Source organism: Rhinoderma darwinii, chromosome 2 (genome assembly GCF_050947455.1).
Source record: "Rhinoderma darwinii isolate aRhiDar2 chromosome 2, aRhiDar2.hap1, whole genome shotgun sequence".
Classification (NCBI taxonomy): domain Eukaryota; kingdom Metazoa; phylum Chordata; class Amphibia; order Anura; family Rhinodermatidae; genus Rhinoderma; species Rhinoderma darwinii.
The window spans coordinates 401,680,943-401,698,263 of record NC_134688.1 but is presented as its reverse complement, the minus strand read 5'-3'; the positions used below and the strand labels follow the sequence as shown (position 1 = coordinate 401,698,263).

The following is a 17,321-nucleotide window of genomic DNA, read 5'->3' as shown; positions in this document are numbered from 1 at the left end:
CCAATACCTGAGCAGCAGGAAACTCACCTCTCTCCTGAGCCAAGGCCTGCAAAAGTTATTACTCAATATAGGTAGAATTTTTTTTAAAATTATTTTATTCTGTATTTTCATGTAAAAAGCTGTAACTGCTGTTAGAACTCATTGAGAGAGTCTTTGAGTTCTGCTGTGATCAGCAGCTCTCCTGTACACAGAAGCTGTCAATCACACTGTATGTGGTGTGGCACAACGTTCTCTACGAGTCCTAGCAGCAGCTAAACAGCTTTTTACATAAAATAACTGAATAAAAATGATATATCCCTGAGCTTACTCTCCCCCTCTATCCTATGCTGTCCTCTGAACCTGACAGATCTGCTTTAAATGCTGTATCACTACTGTACATACTAACGATTTTTCTCCTTACTGTAACTTGAGAGCTGGTCGGCATCTCGTCCCTAGGAGACGCTAGCACTCACTTCCGCTCTGCAGTGTCTTGTAGGGTGCATGCTGACGCTCGTGCCCGGCTTTAAAGGGCCAGCACGCGCATATGAAAATATGTTACTAGTTAGCCCTAATCACCCTGGACTATAAAATGGGCCATGCCCTTTCACTCCTTGCCTGAGCGTTGTTTGTATTCCTATGTTAGTCCTGCAAATGGTCCCTTAGTCATATCCTTTTCCCTGAGTTCCCGTGCCCTGCTACCTGTATCCTGTATCCCATGCGGTATTTGTTTCTGTGCCCTCTCTAGCGTTGAAGTCGTGTTGTGCCATCTGCTACGCCTGCTGTCTTACACCACATCTGATGTCCTCTGCCACACCTGGTACCTCCTGCCACATTTTTCATCACCTGCCATCTAAGTACCATCTGTGCCGCTGCTACTGTCTGGACTATTACAGGTACCCGTGTGCTTGGACTTTGTAGAAACTTGGTACACTGTTGTTTGGCCAGCTGCTACCCCGCTACAGAGGTGCGGCCTAGTGGGTCCACATACCCACAGATTGTGACACTTACTATTCAGTTTTGCGAAGGTAACGCAATCCATACAATATTTGAATCAAATTTGTACACTTTCGGTCACTTGTAAGCAAATTTTATACTAAATCCTTTTCCTCGCCCCTCTCAGGATGTATAATGACTTCATTTTCAAACTCAACTCTTCTGATAGATTTAATGCGGTTAATATGGTGCTCAGAGCAGTTTGATCAGTGTTCATAAAACATTACAAGATGCAATGTGTCAAAGGGTGTAATTTCAGAATTCACCTGCCAAGAGAATTGGCAGCCATTGGGATCCTGAGACCACATATAAGCAGCAATGCTCCCAGGATGCAAACATTTCCTAGCATAGGTATGCTTAAATTTGTCTGCCCTACGCCTATATAGTGGTGTTAGCAGTGTGGGAGTGGGGAACAAAAGTTGTGACAGACTCCCTTTTAACATTAAACTCACTAGAGAAAAGTTTATTTTTGCAGTCTTTGTATGTAATGTACGTTGAATGTGCCTTCAATCTCTCTATCTTTGTAGCGGCTGATTGAAGTGTTCCTCAATGGAAATACTGACAAGAAGCCTTAAAATCGTCTGAACCCATAATCACTACTGTATCATATTTATTTCCAAAACCTTCATAAACATTATATATTTTTGTATTAATGATTGTATAATCTCTTTCTATGGGTAAGTTCAGAAGTGGCGAAATCATTGCAAATTTTTGCTGCAAATTCAACGCTTAAAATCGACTACAATTTACAGCACAATACATAAGAGCTTTTTCAAAAGCTCCTACATACTTAGCGGAAAAAATCCTTGCAGCATTCTCATTGTATTGTATTGTAAAAAATACTAATCTGGATTTACACCCATTAATTAACCCTTTGCTGTGCAAGGGGTCAAATCTACAGAAGATCCGTCTTATCATACCCACAGCAAAAGCTGCATGTAACACTCTATTTGCCTAAGTACAATACCGTACGTTACAATACATGTGGATAGCCTTTTCAAAAGCTCATTCATATGTAGTGGAATAAATCCTTGCAACCTGCTCATTGTGCTGCAGAAATATTATGAAATTACACACTGGATTTAAGCTATGCAGTGCGAGGGATTAAATCTACAATAATCTGTTTCTTATCACACCCGTAGCCAATCTGCCCCTGACCTAATGAGTCCAGTGGGCGGTCCCAATCTGTGACTGACAGCTACAGTAACTCTGTATTCCCACATATACAGGGAAGTCTGTCAATCAAAGAGTGAGACCGCCCACTGGACTCATAAAGCAAAAGTGAGCAGGGGTATAAATCAATATATTACCAGTTGCACTGTATCTTTTCCTACAAAACTGTATATTAATCTGCTCAGCTCCTGCTGCTCTATAATAAACTGCCTGCCCATAGAGCAGCATATTAAACTCGACAGGTTCCCTTTAAGTAAATGTTGTGCACTTTAGGCTTCTGGCATCTGTTATAACATTTAAAACTTTATATATCATATAAACACAAGCTCATACTTCTCAACCTTATACTTATACAGGTCATATTCTTGACTTTGCATCTCTGAAAAATAAAAATATAATTTTTTCTTACCTAGCATGATGAATGGAATTCCCAGAAAGGTGGAATTATATTTTCCTCCTGTCAAATTGATGATTCCTGCGGCAGTGAGAGTGGAAAGAGTGACAGTCACAAGTCCAAGAAGACCCAGCCAAGGTTTACTTCGAACACAGTCCTGCATGGAGCAACACAAGATGGCCAAAGAAACAACTAAGATAAGACTCGTGATCAGATAACGTTCTGCAATCCTGCTGGTTTTCTGAAAATCTTCTCCTAAAGATGACGATGTGAAAGGGTACATTTTGACCTCTCCATTTAACCTCTGGAAGCTTTCTACAGTCTCGCAGAAAATAGATTCCCACTTTTCAGCCACCATTTCATTGATAGAGGTGATAGCCTGCAGATAATATGTGAGCTGAATAGCCTCTGCCGACTTAACTCGATCTTTGCTGTGCACGGTGACACCTCCCAACTGATGTCCATTGTAAACTTCTCTGCCATCCTTTAACTGTGTGATGGGATAGGTAATGACAAAGTTTGTTCGATTTAAAGATCGAGCCGCCTTCAGTTCTTCCAAAATGTGTACTATATCATCCACTATGCAGGTTTTCTCATTGCTCAACATACAAATGTGAGCAAAAGTATAATTAAACCCTGGTCGGTGAACTTGAATCCTTTTCACTGCAGAGTGCAACTGCAAAAGAGAGAAAGGAAATAAATGAGGAATTTGTAACAATTTGTTTCCTACTGTAAAGTTTAGAGAATCCCTATAGTTCAAATTACAATCAGGAATGAGTAATCTACATTCATGTAGGTCTACATCTCTAAAGTTCCATAACCAGAAGTATAGAATTACACAACAACAGTCCAGAATTTACACGTATGGGGCCCCAAAGCAAATATCCAGCATTGAACACCATTTTTTATTTTAAATAGTTCCAAAATTCTGTGGTCACTCATTTCATAATGTATCTTTAAAGGATTTGGAGCTCAGTTTTTAAGATATCAAATATCCTGCATAACCATAGAGTTTAATAATAAAATACTGGTTGCCTGCAGTCACCACTAGGGGGAGCCTGAGAACTTACTGCATACAACTATGTTATTAGATTTATTAATAAAATCAATGGCGGATCATGATAGGGTGTATTGGGTGGCCACCCGGGGCCCGAGACACTCCCAGGGGGGGCCCATGGCTGCCCAAAGTACAATGTAGTTTTGTCTAGTTTTTGCCGCGATTTTGCCGCGGATCACGGCAAATATCATGACGAAACTGCATTGTGTATGTCCTGCAAAAAGACCTTTAGACATAAGGTCACATGACCTTATCTCTGAAGTTGTTACTACTGTTTAGAGACCTGCTGGTCACATTACTGCAGGTCCTTGAACAGCAGCAAAATTCCAGAGAAGACTGAGGAGAGCTGCTATGTAAGTATAAGTAGATGGATTTGTTTAATGGGTCTGTATTTAAGGGGTCTGGTGTGGGGGTCTGTATTTAGGGGGTGTGGTCTGTATTTAGGAGGTCTGGTGTCTGTATTAGTTAAAGGGGTCTGTATTTAGGGGGTCTGGTCTGGGGTCTGTATCAGTTTAAGGGGTTTAGGGTTTGTTTATTTAGGGGTCTGGTCTGGGTTCTGTATTTAGGGGGTCTGTATTAGATGAGGTCTGGTCTGGGGTCTGTATTAATTTATGGGGTCTGTATTTAGTGGGCCTGGTCTAGGGTCTGTCTTAGTTTAGGGGTCTTTATTTAGGGGTTCTTTATTTAGGGGTTTGTATTTAGGGGTCTGGTCTGGGGTCTGTATTAGTTTAGGGGGTCTGGTCTGGGGTCATTATTAGTGTAGGTGGTCAGGTCTGAGGTCTGTATTTATTTAGGGTGCTTGTGATGGGGGCTGTTTTTTTTAGGGGGCTCTGGGCTGGGGACTGCATTCGTTTAGAACATCTGGTGTCTGTGTGTATTCTATGATCTAGTCTGGGGTCCGAATTTATTAGTATGAGTAAAATGGGTTGTCAATGGAACATCGATAGGTCATCAGTATAAAAGAACGGTCCGTGCCCGGACAACTCTTTTAATGTATGGTCCTGGACCTTGTTGTCGGAATTTGTGTTTTTCTATAGAGGCTGGAAATGGCTGCAGAAGCCATGAGCAAAGGTGAATTATCAGGAGAAGTCACCATAATGGTCTGTGTCAGATGGAGAAGAAAAGAGACCGACTCCCATCAGAGAAGACATCACTTGTGAGTCACTGGATCTATAGAGGATCAGTCCCCTCTCCTGACATGTCTGTTACAGGTAATCCTTGTATTCTACATATCTTTGTGTACCCAGGACTAATAGACTAATGCGTGTTACAATTCCTATTGTCAGGAGGAAGTGTTCTTGAACAGTGTGATACAGTTAGCGATGGTTGGAAATGTCAGTTTGTAGGGACACAGTCCTTTGACAAGGGGAATCATAACAACAATTTTTCAATGCTCACACAAAAAGGTGGTGTTCACTATAGACACGGCAGAGCGGCGGTGGGGAAGGGGGGCCCAAGTCTGTGGAACAGCCCAGGGCCTATCGTCTACTTAATCCGCCACTGAATAAAATAATAAACTTTAAGCACACCCTAGTTGAAGCTGCAGCCAGAATGTTATAATTTAATTTTATGGCAGTAAGAAGTAAAGTAGGGTATTTGTAGCTCTGTGTCAGAAAAATTGCACTTTAAACCCCACAAAGCTACATTAAAAAATGAATCAGCACAGTATGTTAGGCCCACAAGCGACAAGATTTTAAAAGGTAAAAATTCTGCTGCCAGCTTATATAGTATGGTGCTGATTAAACTTCATAAATTACACTATATTATACGGTAAATTATACTTTCTGCTTTGAACCTATTTGCTAGGGACTACACTATGGACTAAGCATGTCTATGTGACATATATTCTAGATCAGTGCTTAAATAAAAATAAAACAGAGCACAACTACTTAATAATGAGGATCTCTTAGGGTATGTTCACACGGCCTATTTACGGACGTAATTCGGCCGTTTTTGCCCCGAAATACGTCCGAAAATAGCGCCTCAATAGCGTTGACAAACATCTGCCCATTGAAAGCAATGGGCAGACGTTTGTCTGGTCACACGAGGCGTAATTTAAATTTAATTTAAATAGACGCCCGCGTCAAAGAAGTGACCTGTCACTTCTTTGGCCGTAATTGGAGCCGTTATTCATTGACTCCAATGAATAGCAGCGCCAATTACGTCCGTAATGGACGCAGCCTTCAAGCGCCTGCACATGCCGTTACGGCTGAAATTACGGGGATGTTTTCAGGCTGAAACATCCCCGTAATTTTAGCCGTTACGGACGCCCTCGTGTGAACATACCCTTAGGGTATGATCACACGTGGCAGATTTGTTGCAGAAATGTCTGCAACTTTCCCATTCATCCAAATGGGGCATGCAGAAATTCATGAACATGCTGAAAATCTATTCAAACATATGAAACAGATTTTCAGTAGAAGAAATCCTTGCAACAAATCTTTATTCCCATGTGTGTATTTGTAAATGCATCTAAGAAACATGCACAAGTGGTGAGAGATTTTTGGAAGCTATATTTTCATAAGAATACATTTCAGATAGAAATAATAGTAAAGTGGTTATGTTTTCTCACATTGCATTGTTACACCACTGCTAATGGGAGAAGGGTGCAAGGAATAGTAGTGTTAGGGTATGTGCACACGATAACGTCAATTACGGCAGAAATTACGGAGCTGTTTTCAGGAGAAAACAGCTCCTGAATTTCAGACGTAATTGCTCGTACTCGCGTTTTGCGAGGAGTCAATTACGGACGTAATTTGGAGCTGTTCTTCATTGAAGTCAATGAAAAATGGCTCAACTTACGTCCCAAGAAGTGTCCTGCACTTCTTTGACGACGCTGTTATTTTACGCGCCGTCTTTTGACAGCGACGCGTAAAATTACAGGTCGTCGGCACAGTATGTCGGCAAACCCATTGAAATGAATGGGCAGATGTTTGCCGACATATTTGAGCAGTGTTTTCAGGTGTAATTCGAGGCGTAAAACGCCTCGTTTACGCCTGAAAATAGGTTGTGTGAACCCAGTCTTAGTGTTGTACTGCATAGGCAATGCTGATACCTAGGAAGCCGACGAATAGCTGTTTGATGACCAGGGCTTTAAAAGAGCACTCTACTTGCAGATAATTGCTTAAATTATCTTTCCCATATTGCATATTCTCTGGTGCTTCCTCAGCTCTGATTGATCTTCTGTGTTTGACCCTGGTTTGCTTCTTGGATTTTGTTTTATGCCTGCTGTTCCCATTTTGATCGCTCTTACCATGTTATTAATCTTTTGCTAGGATTCTTCTTATGAGTTTGTCCACTGATCTGGTACCAATAATTATCCATATGTTTCTGACCTGGTTTGCCTGACCATGTTCCTCTCAGCTATTGCTGGGGTCTATGGTGAAGATAAGGGGGGCTTCTTAGACTCCATGCCTTGAGTCAGCCATTGCCAATCTAATAGCGGTATTGCCTATTGCATATCAGCACGCCTCTAACCTTCACTTCAGCACTTCCGCAACCACTCCATGCTATCCTATCCAGTATATCAGAGAACATCTGCCTCCAGATACACTTTCCAGTGTTAAAGAGGACCTGTCACTAGGTCATATAAGTTGAAGCGGTTTGTGTTTTGTTGGTTCCCTTTGTGCTCATTTTCTGTAGTTAGCCAATGGGGTGGAGCTAGCTTTCCTGCCTCTGATGCTGACCAATCAGTGTAAGGTAACTTGAGGGTAGTATATGCCCTGTTGGCTATGTACAGGAAATTAGCATATAGAGAGAGCCAATACAATAGTGTCCATATCTCTGGAACAGGGGGGTATAGAAAAAAGAAAAAGAAAACCAGTGCTGGAATAAGGGTGACAGAACTATTCAGGTAAATAAACCGGTTTAACGTATATGACCTAGTGACAGGTCCTCTTTAAGTGTGATATGCATATTTTCTTAAATGATCTAAGCTCCATGGTTGTGTTGACTTGGGTTGCAATTCACAAGACACTGCCCTTCAGGGAAAAGAATTTGCATGAGTGAGGAGAATGTGATTAGCATCACCGCTCACTTCTTTTTGTTGCCTTGAGAAGCCTAGCATTAAGAAACCCAGAGGGTGACCCAGAGCATAAACACAGATAATAACTTTTTGGGTGAGCTAATATTACTTACGGTATTTTACTCAAAAGAGCCTTTTTAAATATAAAAGTATTCTTAAAATTCTACCAGTCAATTTTAAAGTGGATCATCAATGTTTGGCAATGTTGACTCAAAATGCGGAGCACAAAAAAGTTTAAAGGTATTTTACGAAATGGAGCAATAATAGGGCTAAGGCCTAAGATCAGCCGTTGGTGAGCTCCACCATATTTCCACATGTGATTACACCCCAGTAATACATGTTCTACTTGTTAAAGAAAAACAAATTCTGCCAGTTAATAATTACATGTTAATAAATAATTCTCTGTCTATAGTAAAATCCACTCCTACATGGTAAGTATTCCCTTGCACAGGAGGAAAGGTGGACAGTACTGGGGGAAATGCAAATTAAGTATAAATTGCATTTTGTTGACTATAGCTGACTCTTGGAGGCACAATGTGGCTGCCACTGTTTTGGGCACAATGTAGTTTGCACTCTATGGGACAAAATCGGTGGCAATTTAATAAAGACATCATGCTGCTGTCCTAGACTAAGACAGAAAACAGTTCATATTATTAGATTACTACAATAAGAGGTTCTGCAGTATCTGAGTCATAAATAATATTTTACTGAAAGAGTACTTGATGCTTGAAACAAATTTCCTGCAGATGTGGTTGGAAAATTAACAGTAAGGCCCCATGCACCGTATTGTCATCCATCCGTAAATACTGTCCGTAAAAACAAATCCATAGTCATCTGCAACTTATCCGAATATATGGAACGGTATCCGCAAATACGGTCCGTAATTCATCAGTATATACGGATCCCCAAAAAGAAGAAAACCACAAATGATGTGCAACATCTGCAAACCTGGCATCGCATAGCATCACTTCCATAATTACGGACGGCTACGGGTGCATATCCATAGCCGTCCATAATTACGGAAGCACCCATAGACTTCTATGTGGAGTCTGTGCCGTAATTACCGACAAGAATAGGACATGTTCTATATTTTCTACGGAACTGACATCTATCTGTAAAAATATGAAAAGGTGTCCATTACCCATAGAAATAAATGGGTCCGTAATTACGGATGAAAAATATGGTCGTGTGCATGGGGCCTAAGTGAATTTAAACATGCCTGGATAACCATAAATCTATCCTAAAATAAAAATTTAAAAAAAAATAATATAAAGGTAGACTAGATAGACCATGCAGTCTTTTTTATTTGTTACTATATTTCTAGGTGTGTATTGTAAGAAATAATGAACCCAACTATACAGTATAAATAGTTTTAGACTATCTTGGAGTTTTGTGCCTTTTTTAAAAGTTTGGAACTCCCCTGTGACTTTTCATTTTTTATGATGTTTTTATTTTGCAACTGAAGTAGGTTTTCGGTGACACCTTAATAAAACAGTTCAAATGTTCATTAAAGCAGCAAAAAATGAAGAATAGTATGTATGAGCATCTGCCAGTTCTATTCAACAGCAGCCTTCACTAGAATCACATTCTGTATCACCCATCTAACCTACAGTACAGTTATACTCCAAAAAGTTGCCCTTATATTTTATTCAGTTATTGCAGTATTATATTTTACTGCAGTCATACTGAACCACTGCTAATAAATTGAAAGCTTAAACCTGTTCTATGCAAAAATAAAAACAGCAACTTATACACAATTATATTATATTAAAAAATGTCTTTATTCTTGTATACAACTAAGCCTGCAGCCTTTGAGTATCTACTGCTGCATTCCATTATCTATAGTTTATATATCACGAGTGGCAATTAACCCTCCTCCAACAGTACTTTTTCTACTAATAATTGCACGCTACAAAAGCTACTTTTTCTGATTAATTACCATATCTTCATCTCAGATCTTTGGAGTAGCAATTGAATGAACCAATTAATTTCTGAGGTTATGTGCCTTTTATTTCCAAGAAATCGCTTCTAGGAAAAAATGTGATTTGTTGCTTAATACAGATTTGCAAAACAATGGCAACAGTTAAAAAATGAAGAGCAATTTAGAACAGGGCTTTCTACATAATAGAAATGTGCATACATTTCCTGGGTAATAGGCAGATCCTATTAAATCCTGAAAGATCCTTCATCATGTTAATCTGCTGTTATCATGGCTTGTCCTGTACATCATCAACTCGTCTAATGATAAATTATTTTTGCTTTAATGCTGGAAACAAATTAATTCCCAATGCAGACACCTCAAACTCATATATCCTTTACAGTAGTATTTTAAAGAGAATTAATCATAGAAATATATGACAAAGGGAAATGTTCTTATAACCGATGTACCAGGCAAAACATTACCGTAAATTAATAGAAATTACATAGAGAACGATTACTGTATTTGCTTTATTTCTTGGTACTGATGATTAGTTAATTAAAAGCAAAATCAGTTCTGTGTTCCCTGTTAAATAACTGATATCAAATATCTTTACGATCTGTGTTTCAGATGCCAGGGTAAGTGCCCTGTTGAATAATTTGACAGGAAAGCTTGTTGCTCCAGTGCTGAAGTATTGCCACAGGTGTTTCTCTCTATGACCAATACTTAAAACTTGAATCTTTTTGCTGGCATTTGAAACAAGAACCACTGGTCTATACTGAGTGTTTGTGTCTGATCACAACGAATAGAGCAGCTGATATCTGACAGCTGCTCCAGTATTCCTCACCTTTACAATTCGCACAGTGACATCTGCTTGATGTCACAAAGGAAACTGAGAGCAATCAGCCAATGACAGTTTTCGTTTTAGAAACGTTGGTGCTTTAAACTGGCTACTTGAAGGCAAATACAAAAAACAAACAAACTGGGACACTAGGAATTTCCACTTAAAGGGGCTGTCTTCTGATGACCTATTATGGCACGTGAAGGGCTGGATTTACCTATAGGTATAATGTGAGTGTGACTATAGAAAATGCACATATGAGTACACTGAAAAGTATTTATTCATATGTAAATTCTAGGTCTCTATGTGTTAATTATGAAATCCTGTGAAAGAAGGACATCCAGGGAGGAATGCTACAGATGGCGCTTGATGAAGAAGTGCCCTGCAATGTTCTCCTTTATTTTAAGGTTTGGCCTAGTTCATGGATGGAGTCTAAGGCATCAGATTTTCTGTGCCTAAAACATCCTGATATGTAAATCTGGTACTAGGCACATATACATCACACAATGCCTGTTGCAGTGGCATATTTCACCCATCATTGTCTGACATGGTGGCCAATCCTTTGAATGGCAAGCATGTAAAACTACAAAGCAAATTTAAAGGCCAGCCGCCACTTCTTCTAGAGAAAACAGCGATTTCTGAAGCTGGATCCATGTCCATCACCTCATCAGTCGGCCAGCTTCAATTTAAAAAAAAAGTAGTCTTTGCAGGGGAGTGGTAGGGAGGTATGTCATTGTTCAATGCAGCTTTTTACTCCATTACAAAATAAATGTTACATGAAAAAAAATGGTTGTCTTAATGACAAAATAATTTTGGTCAATTGATTACATGAAATGGACTACCAATTATGTATTCTGAAACACAGTTAAAAAATGTGAATGGGAGGAGAATAAAGATAAGCGAATTTCCCTAAATTTGTTTCGGATCTGATTAATTTCACCACATGTTGCAAGTGTCCCAATTGCCCTGAAAACCCACGTCTGACCCTCTGATTTCTTCTAAGACTGTGTCCAACCAATTTCAAGCTCTTGAATACCAAGCCAGCATTAACCCCTTCATGACAGCCATACAGCTATATATGTTCTAACTGCCGATGCCTCGTGCTGTTGTCTCGCATATAAACGTTGGCAGGCTAGAACGGGGTTTAATAAGTGCAGTGCTGCTTCAGTGTGAGCAGCCCTGCACTCCCATGCCTGCCGGGGCTTTGAGATCCCCTGAATACACCATCCCGCTCTAGCTGGGGACTCCGTTCCTAGAGGGAACCCGTGATGTCTCTCCACCCCCCTGTAAATAGTGCATATCAAAAATGGAAGGTTTGACCTGGACACAGGAGCATCAATGGCCCTTGGTCATGAAAGGGTTAAGAAAGTCAAAGTGAAAGCAACATATATAGGTAGGGGGAGGGATTACTGCAGTGTATTTTGGGAAGGCTGCCTACAAGGCTTTATGGAAACGGCTCTTCAAGGTCTGATGATCCGATCTCTAATCTGTAAAATGGTTTGCCAGTATCCACCATTTTGCTGCGATTTGTACACCGCAAACACCACAAGTTGTGGATTTGGGGAATTTGGACCCAATTAAATTTGTGTAGAGTTTGTTCGCTTATCTCTAGAGGTGAACGCAACAACATTGGGTCCAGTTTACTATCAGGTCAACTGGCCAATATGAGAATGTGTCACTGTTACAAATTTCAAACTTATAGCTTACTTTGTTTTTTTATGACAATATTTACAGTCCTCTAAATAGTAGTTTACGTGTTATGTATTAATTATACATAAGATATATCTAAAGGATATAATCCTCTACCTTCATGGTAGCAGGTACATAGACTATAGTGAGCAATGAGTCACATTATAAATAACATCTTCCTATGTACAACATAATATGATATTTTGCCGTTAATTTTTAAAACCACAAGAGAAATAAATTTTAAAACAATACTTTTTTTTATCAATAACTAAATAAACCACAGGAACCAATTTACAAGTAGAAGCCAAAGTTATTGATAAGAAATGTTAAAGTGAAACTAAGGTTAAAGGGTTTGCAAACGGAAATACAAGCCAGATAAAGTAAATTATTAAATAAAATAATTTGCAATATGGAGAGTAAAAGGGTGGAAACAATTCAATTTGTTAGAAGGTGTCAAATAGCAGGACGCAAGAATTGATTTATCTTTCCCAGTTTAAAATCCACAGCTATAATTTGTGAATAAAGATTCCATATTCTCAAAAAAATGGGTAAAAACTAGAACTATGTTATATTATTATGTTACATATTTAACTTGTTAGATGAGATTGTATACCATTCAGATTGCAAATTCTATTTACTCTGCATTTTAAATAAATTCTGAAATGTTAGACCTGATTTACTAGTCGCTAGTCATCTCAGGCTGATAACCAGATCTATGAAAGTACAGTCAAGTCAGTATGCCAGTCTCTATGGATGACTTGACTGTTCTTTCATAGTTCTGGTTATCAGCCTAAATTGACTAGCGACTAGTAAATCAGGTCTAACATTTAAGAATTTAGTCTATATACACATGTTGGGGAATATAGCCCTCTAAGTTATCTTTGCGGTGGCAATACACAAGGATCTATTGAGAAACCCATATTCAAATAAAGTCTATCATCTCCAAGCTTCCCGATAGATGGGATTTGGGAATGGGGAAAAAAAAATAAAAAAATTGGAAAAAAGTATTAGTTGCTGCTTCTATTGGAATATTTTTGTAGGCAATATTGTGCAAACTTTACTGTGTAAAAGTATATTGTATTGCTGCTATTGTATATAAGTTTTACTATGTCATGATACTACTGTAAATGGGAACTCTATGGTTATAAATGATTAAAACTGAGGTTTTTTTTATTGGTCCCAAATTATGTTTTGCAATTTGTTTCTGTTCATCTCATATCTCTTACCCTCCAACTGTAGCAAACAAGATAGCATAGTACTGAATCTATTTAGTATTTACTCGTCTCAAAGTATGATGCTGAGATCACATCTATCCTGTCCTATCCTATCCTATCCTGTCCTGTCCTGTCCTATCCTGCTTAGGGCCCCACCTTATAAGTGAGTTAGTGAGGTTACCTTGTCGTGGCAGGTGGGCTCACACAATTTGATCAAAATGTGCGCAAAGAACCTCACCATTGTAGGTAGATTCAGCAGTAATGCATATGTATTTATATATAGTGGTTTAGGTGGAATTGTTGTTCGCAGAGTGCAGTTGCCATTTTGTAGTGTATCGTTTTGCAGTCACAGGTGTACTTGCATCTGTATACACATTTTTTTTCATTTTGCTAGAATTAGTTTAATGCTAGTTCCTACCCTCCCCAAGTGTATTCTGCAGTCTTTGTCGCAGGTCTGGGTGTATGAGCAGAGTAGGGACCCACCATATAAGTGAGCTCGCCGTGTTGTGGCAGGTGGGCTCAGAAAATTAGATCAAAACATTTGCTAGGAACCTCAATGTTGTAGGTAGATTGAGCAGTAATGCATATTTATTTATATATAGCGTTTTAAGTGGCATTGGTGTTCGCGGAGTGCTGTCGCCATTTTCTTGTGTATCTATCTATCTATCTATCTATCTATCTATCTATCTATCTATCTATCTATCTATCTATCTATCTATCTATCTATCTATCTATCTATCTATCTATCTATCTATCTATCATCTAATCTATTCTATATGAGCAGTGTAGGGACCCACCTTATAAGTGAGTTAGTGAGGTCCCCTTGTTGTGGCAGGTGGGCTCACACAATTTGATCAAAATGTGCGCTAAGAACCTCACTAGTGTAGGTAGATTCAGCAGTAATGCATATTTATTTATATATAGTGTTTTAGGTGACATTGTTGTTCGCAGAGTGCTATCGCCATTTTCTTGTGTATTGTTTTGCAGTCACAGGCGTACTTGCACCTGTATACACGTTTTCTTCATTTTGCTGCAATGTGCTGATCATACTCTCTTGTGTATTGTATATACAAAGGGGTAGTGACTGCCTCTATTTTTGACCTTGCACACCACCCATTCTGCCCTAGAGTGCTTTTAATTAGTTTAATGCTAGTTCCTACCATTCCCAAGTGTATTCTGCAGTCTTAGTCGCTGGTCTGGGTGTATGAGCAGTGTAGGGACCCACCGTATAAGTGAGCTCGCCTTATCGTGGCAGGTGGGCTCAGACAATTTGATAAAAATGTGTGCTAAGAACTTCACTATTCTAGGTAGATTCAGCAGTAATGCATATTTATTTATATAAAGTGTTTTAAGTGGCACTGGTGTTCGCAGAGTGCTGTCGCCATTTTCTTGTCTATCTATCTATCTATCTATCTATCTATCTATCTATCTATCTATCTATCTATCTATCTATCTATCTATCTATCTATCTATCTATATATCTCTGTCTAAATAATACTGTCCAAAAAATGCATTCACCTTGGTTTGGAGCAGGTAAAGACAAGCAAAGTCCAAGGTGCCTGAAGAAATATATACAGTATGTACTTTACTGTTTAAATAGTCCATATTTGTACCAATAATGGCAACCTTTGTTTGTTATAATCTGGTCTCCACCATTAGTGAATAGACATATAGCTCTGCATATGTTGCTCCTTGTGGAATTGCTGGGACCTGTGGTTCTATCCAGAAATTATCTCCACTCCCTACGATAGTATGTGATGGATCTTTAAAGATCAATAATACATACACAGATACTACAAGATGATATTTATCTATCATGAATTCACTAAAACGGTTCAAATGGGGACTGGATTCCATTCATGAGTATAATTTTAATACAATTATAAATTATGGGCACTAGATTACTGGAGATGGGTGGTTGATCCAGGAATTTGGGAATCCGTTTTTTCCCTTAGATTAGTCTTTTCCTTCCTCTGGATCAACATTGCAGAAAAATAGGTTGAACTGGATGGACTTATGTATTTTTTTAGCCTTACAAACTTTGTTACTATGCATCAATCTCATATAGCCCCCGGAAGAAGCTACGTGCTAAACACATGTTGGGGGTTGATCCCCTCATAGTTCTGGTCTGTATGCCTCCTTAATTGTACCTTTCTGCTGTCTGTTTTTTTTTATACTACTTTGCTTCGGATGGTTTCTATCCATATTCAGCGTATTACTTATGTACTAGTCTTTGCATGCACTATTTGCACTTTACTATAGAGGGGACCCGACCTATGTGGGGATCCTTTTTCTATGGGTAATGTTACCGCCAATGTACTTATTTTCAAAGATTTTGTCTTTCAATAAAATATTGTCTATTTTTCGCTAATAATGGTTCATGTGTGATTTCTTATATAGGTGTTTATGTATCAATCTCTGTAAATCTAATTTATATAGAGAGATATGTATCAGTAATATTGATAGATTGATCGAGACAACATAGATAGCCTCAGATACAGTAAAACATTCCGTTTGGAGAGGATGTGAAGAGTGTGAGTTCTAAGATGTGATTGATAACAATAAGGGTATGTTCACACGCTGTGACCAAAAACGTCTGAAAATACGGAGCTGTTTTCAGGCGAAAACAGCTCCTGATTTTCAGACGTTTTTGTAGCAACTCGCGTTTTTCGTGGCGTATTTTACGGACGTTATTGGAGCTGTTTTCCAATGGAGTCAATGAAAAACGCCTCCAAAAATGTCCCAAGAAGTGATATGCACTTCTTTTTTCGCGGGCACCTTTTTTGATAGCGACGCGTAAAATAACACCTCGTGGGAACAGAACACCGTAAAACCCATTGCAAGTAACGGGCAGATGTTTGTAGGCGTAATGGAGCCGTTTTTTCAGGCGTAATTCGAGGCGTAAAACGCCCGAACTACGTCTGAAAACAGTGCGTGTGAACATACCCTTAGATCCAGCATATAAGCACTTACAGTATATACTGTTGCACCTTCCACATAACAAAGATGGTGACATTGTGTAGTCAGTAAGAGCTGGACAATGACAACGGCTGTGGAAACTAGGAAAATTAACCACTGGCAGCTATTTTACTGTCCTGTTAAGTTTAAAGCAAAGCAGCACCAAATGAGTGAACCACTAACAAGAGCTAGTCTTTGATCATTGGTAATTGGTACTATTTATATGGCACTACCATATGCACTTTGGTATTAATGTATTGCAACACCTTATGTATCTTTTTATCTATAGACTTATCATTATATTTGGAGCATCTTTACAATAGTTGTTGCAATCTCAGAATCTCATTTTTTCAAATCAAGTGACAGTATAATGAAAAATGACATTGTTATTTGACTTGTCCATGTGTCACAGAATGGAAAATAATGTTTGACTTTCTAGATTGAAAATAAATCTCTGGCAGTGGTACTTACTGCATATTCTAAAAAAGAAAATCATACAAAAGATTTATGCACAGCATTTAAATAAAGTAAAAAGAGATGTAAACTTAAGTTCAGAAGGCCAGAAAAAAACAACATATTTTATATCATAAGAAAATAGACTCTGACCACATATTTGTTACAGGCTGGGTAAAGTTTAAGACACCAACTTCCCCCCATAATTTATCGGATCGACTACTCCATAGTTATTAGACCATACCGACGAGAAAATAGAGCTTATAGTCAAAAATTATGGAAATATATAAATTTTATTACACAAAATAACACACATTTAAAAACACATAATAATAAAGACTCTAGTACTAACACTGTGGTACATGGTTCAGCACGGAGACATAATAGTTAAACGTTATACTGGCATAGAATGCAGGCTATATACACTGCCCACATAGATACTACACTATCACATAAAAATGGATTGTGTATTGGTAGCCCATAGTGACCTCACAATCTTATAAAGTTTAAAGGCAAATGCCGGGTATAGGGAGGATCAACAGGGGCCAAACAATTGTTAGGTGGGCACTATAGCAATGCAAACTTACCCATTTTGAAGGGATGAAAAATATCTATGCACATCCGTGCA

General features: G+C 38.7%; 1 protein-coding gene across 2 annotated transcripts in view; it reads right to left on the bottom strand.

The window, feature by feature from the left end:
* The window catches only part of PTCHD1 (patched domain containing 1), a 108,469-nt gene that overhangs the window by 51,861 nt on the left and 39,287 nt on the right, over positions 1-17,321 (bottom strand). For both annotated transcript variants that reach the window (XM_075854050.1, XM_075854049.1), the window contains exon 3: positions 2,555-3,215. In XM_075854050.1, the coding sequence (XP_075710165.1) occupies positions 2,555-3,215 (661 nt within the window). The remainder of the gene's footprint in view (positions 1-2,554; positions 3,216-17,321) is intronic.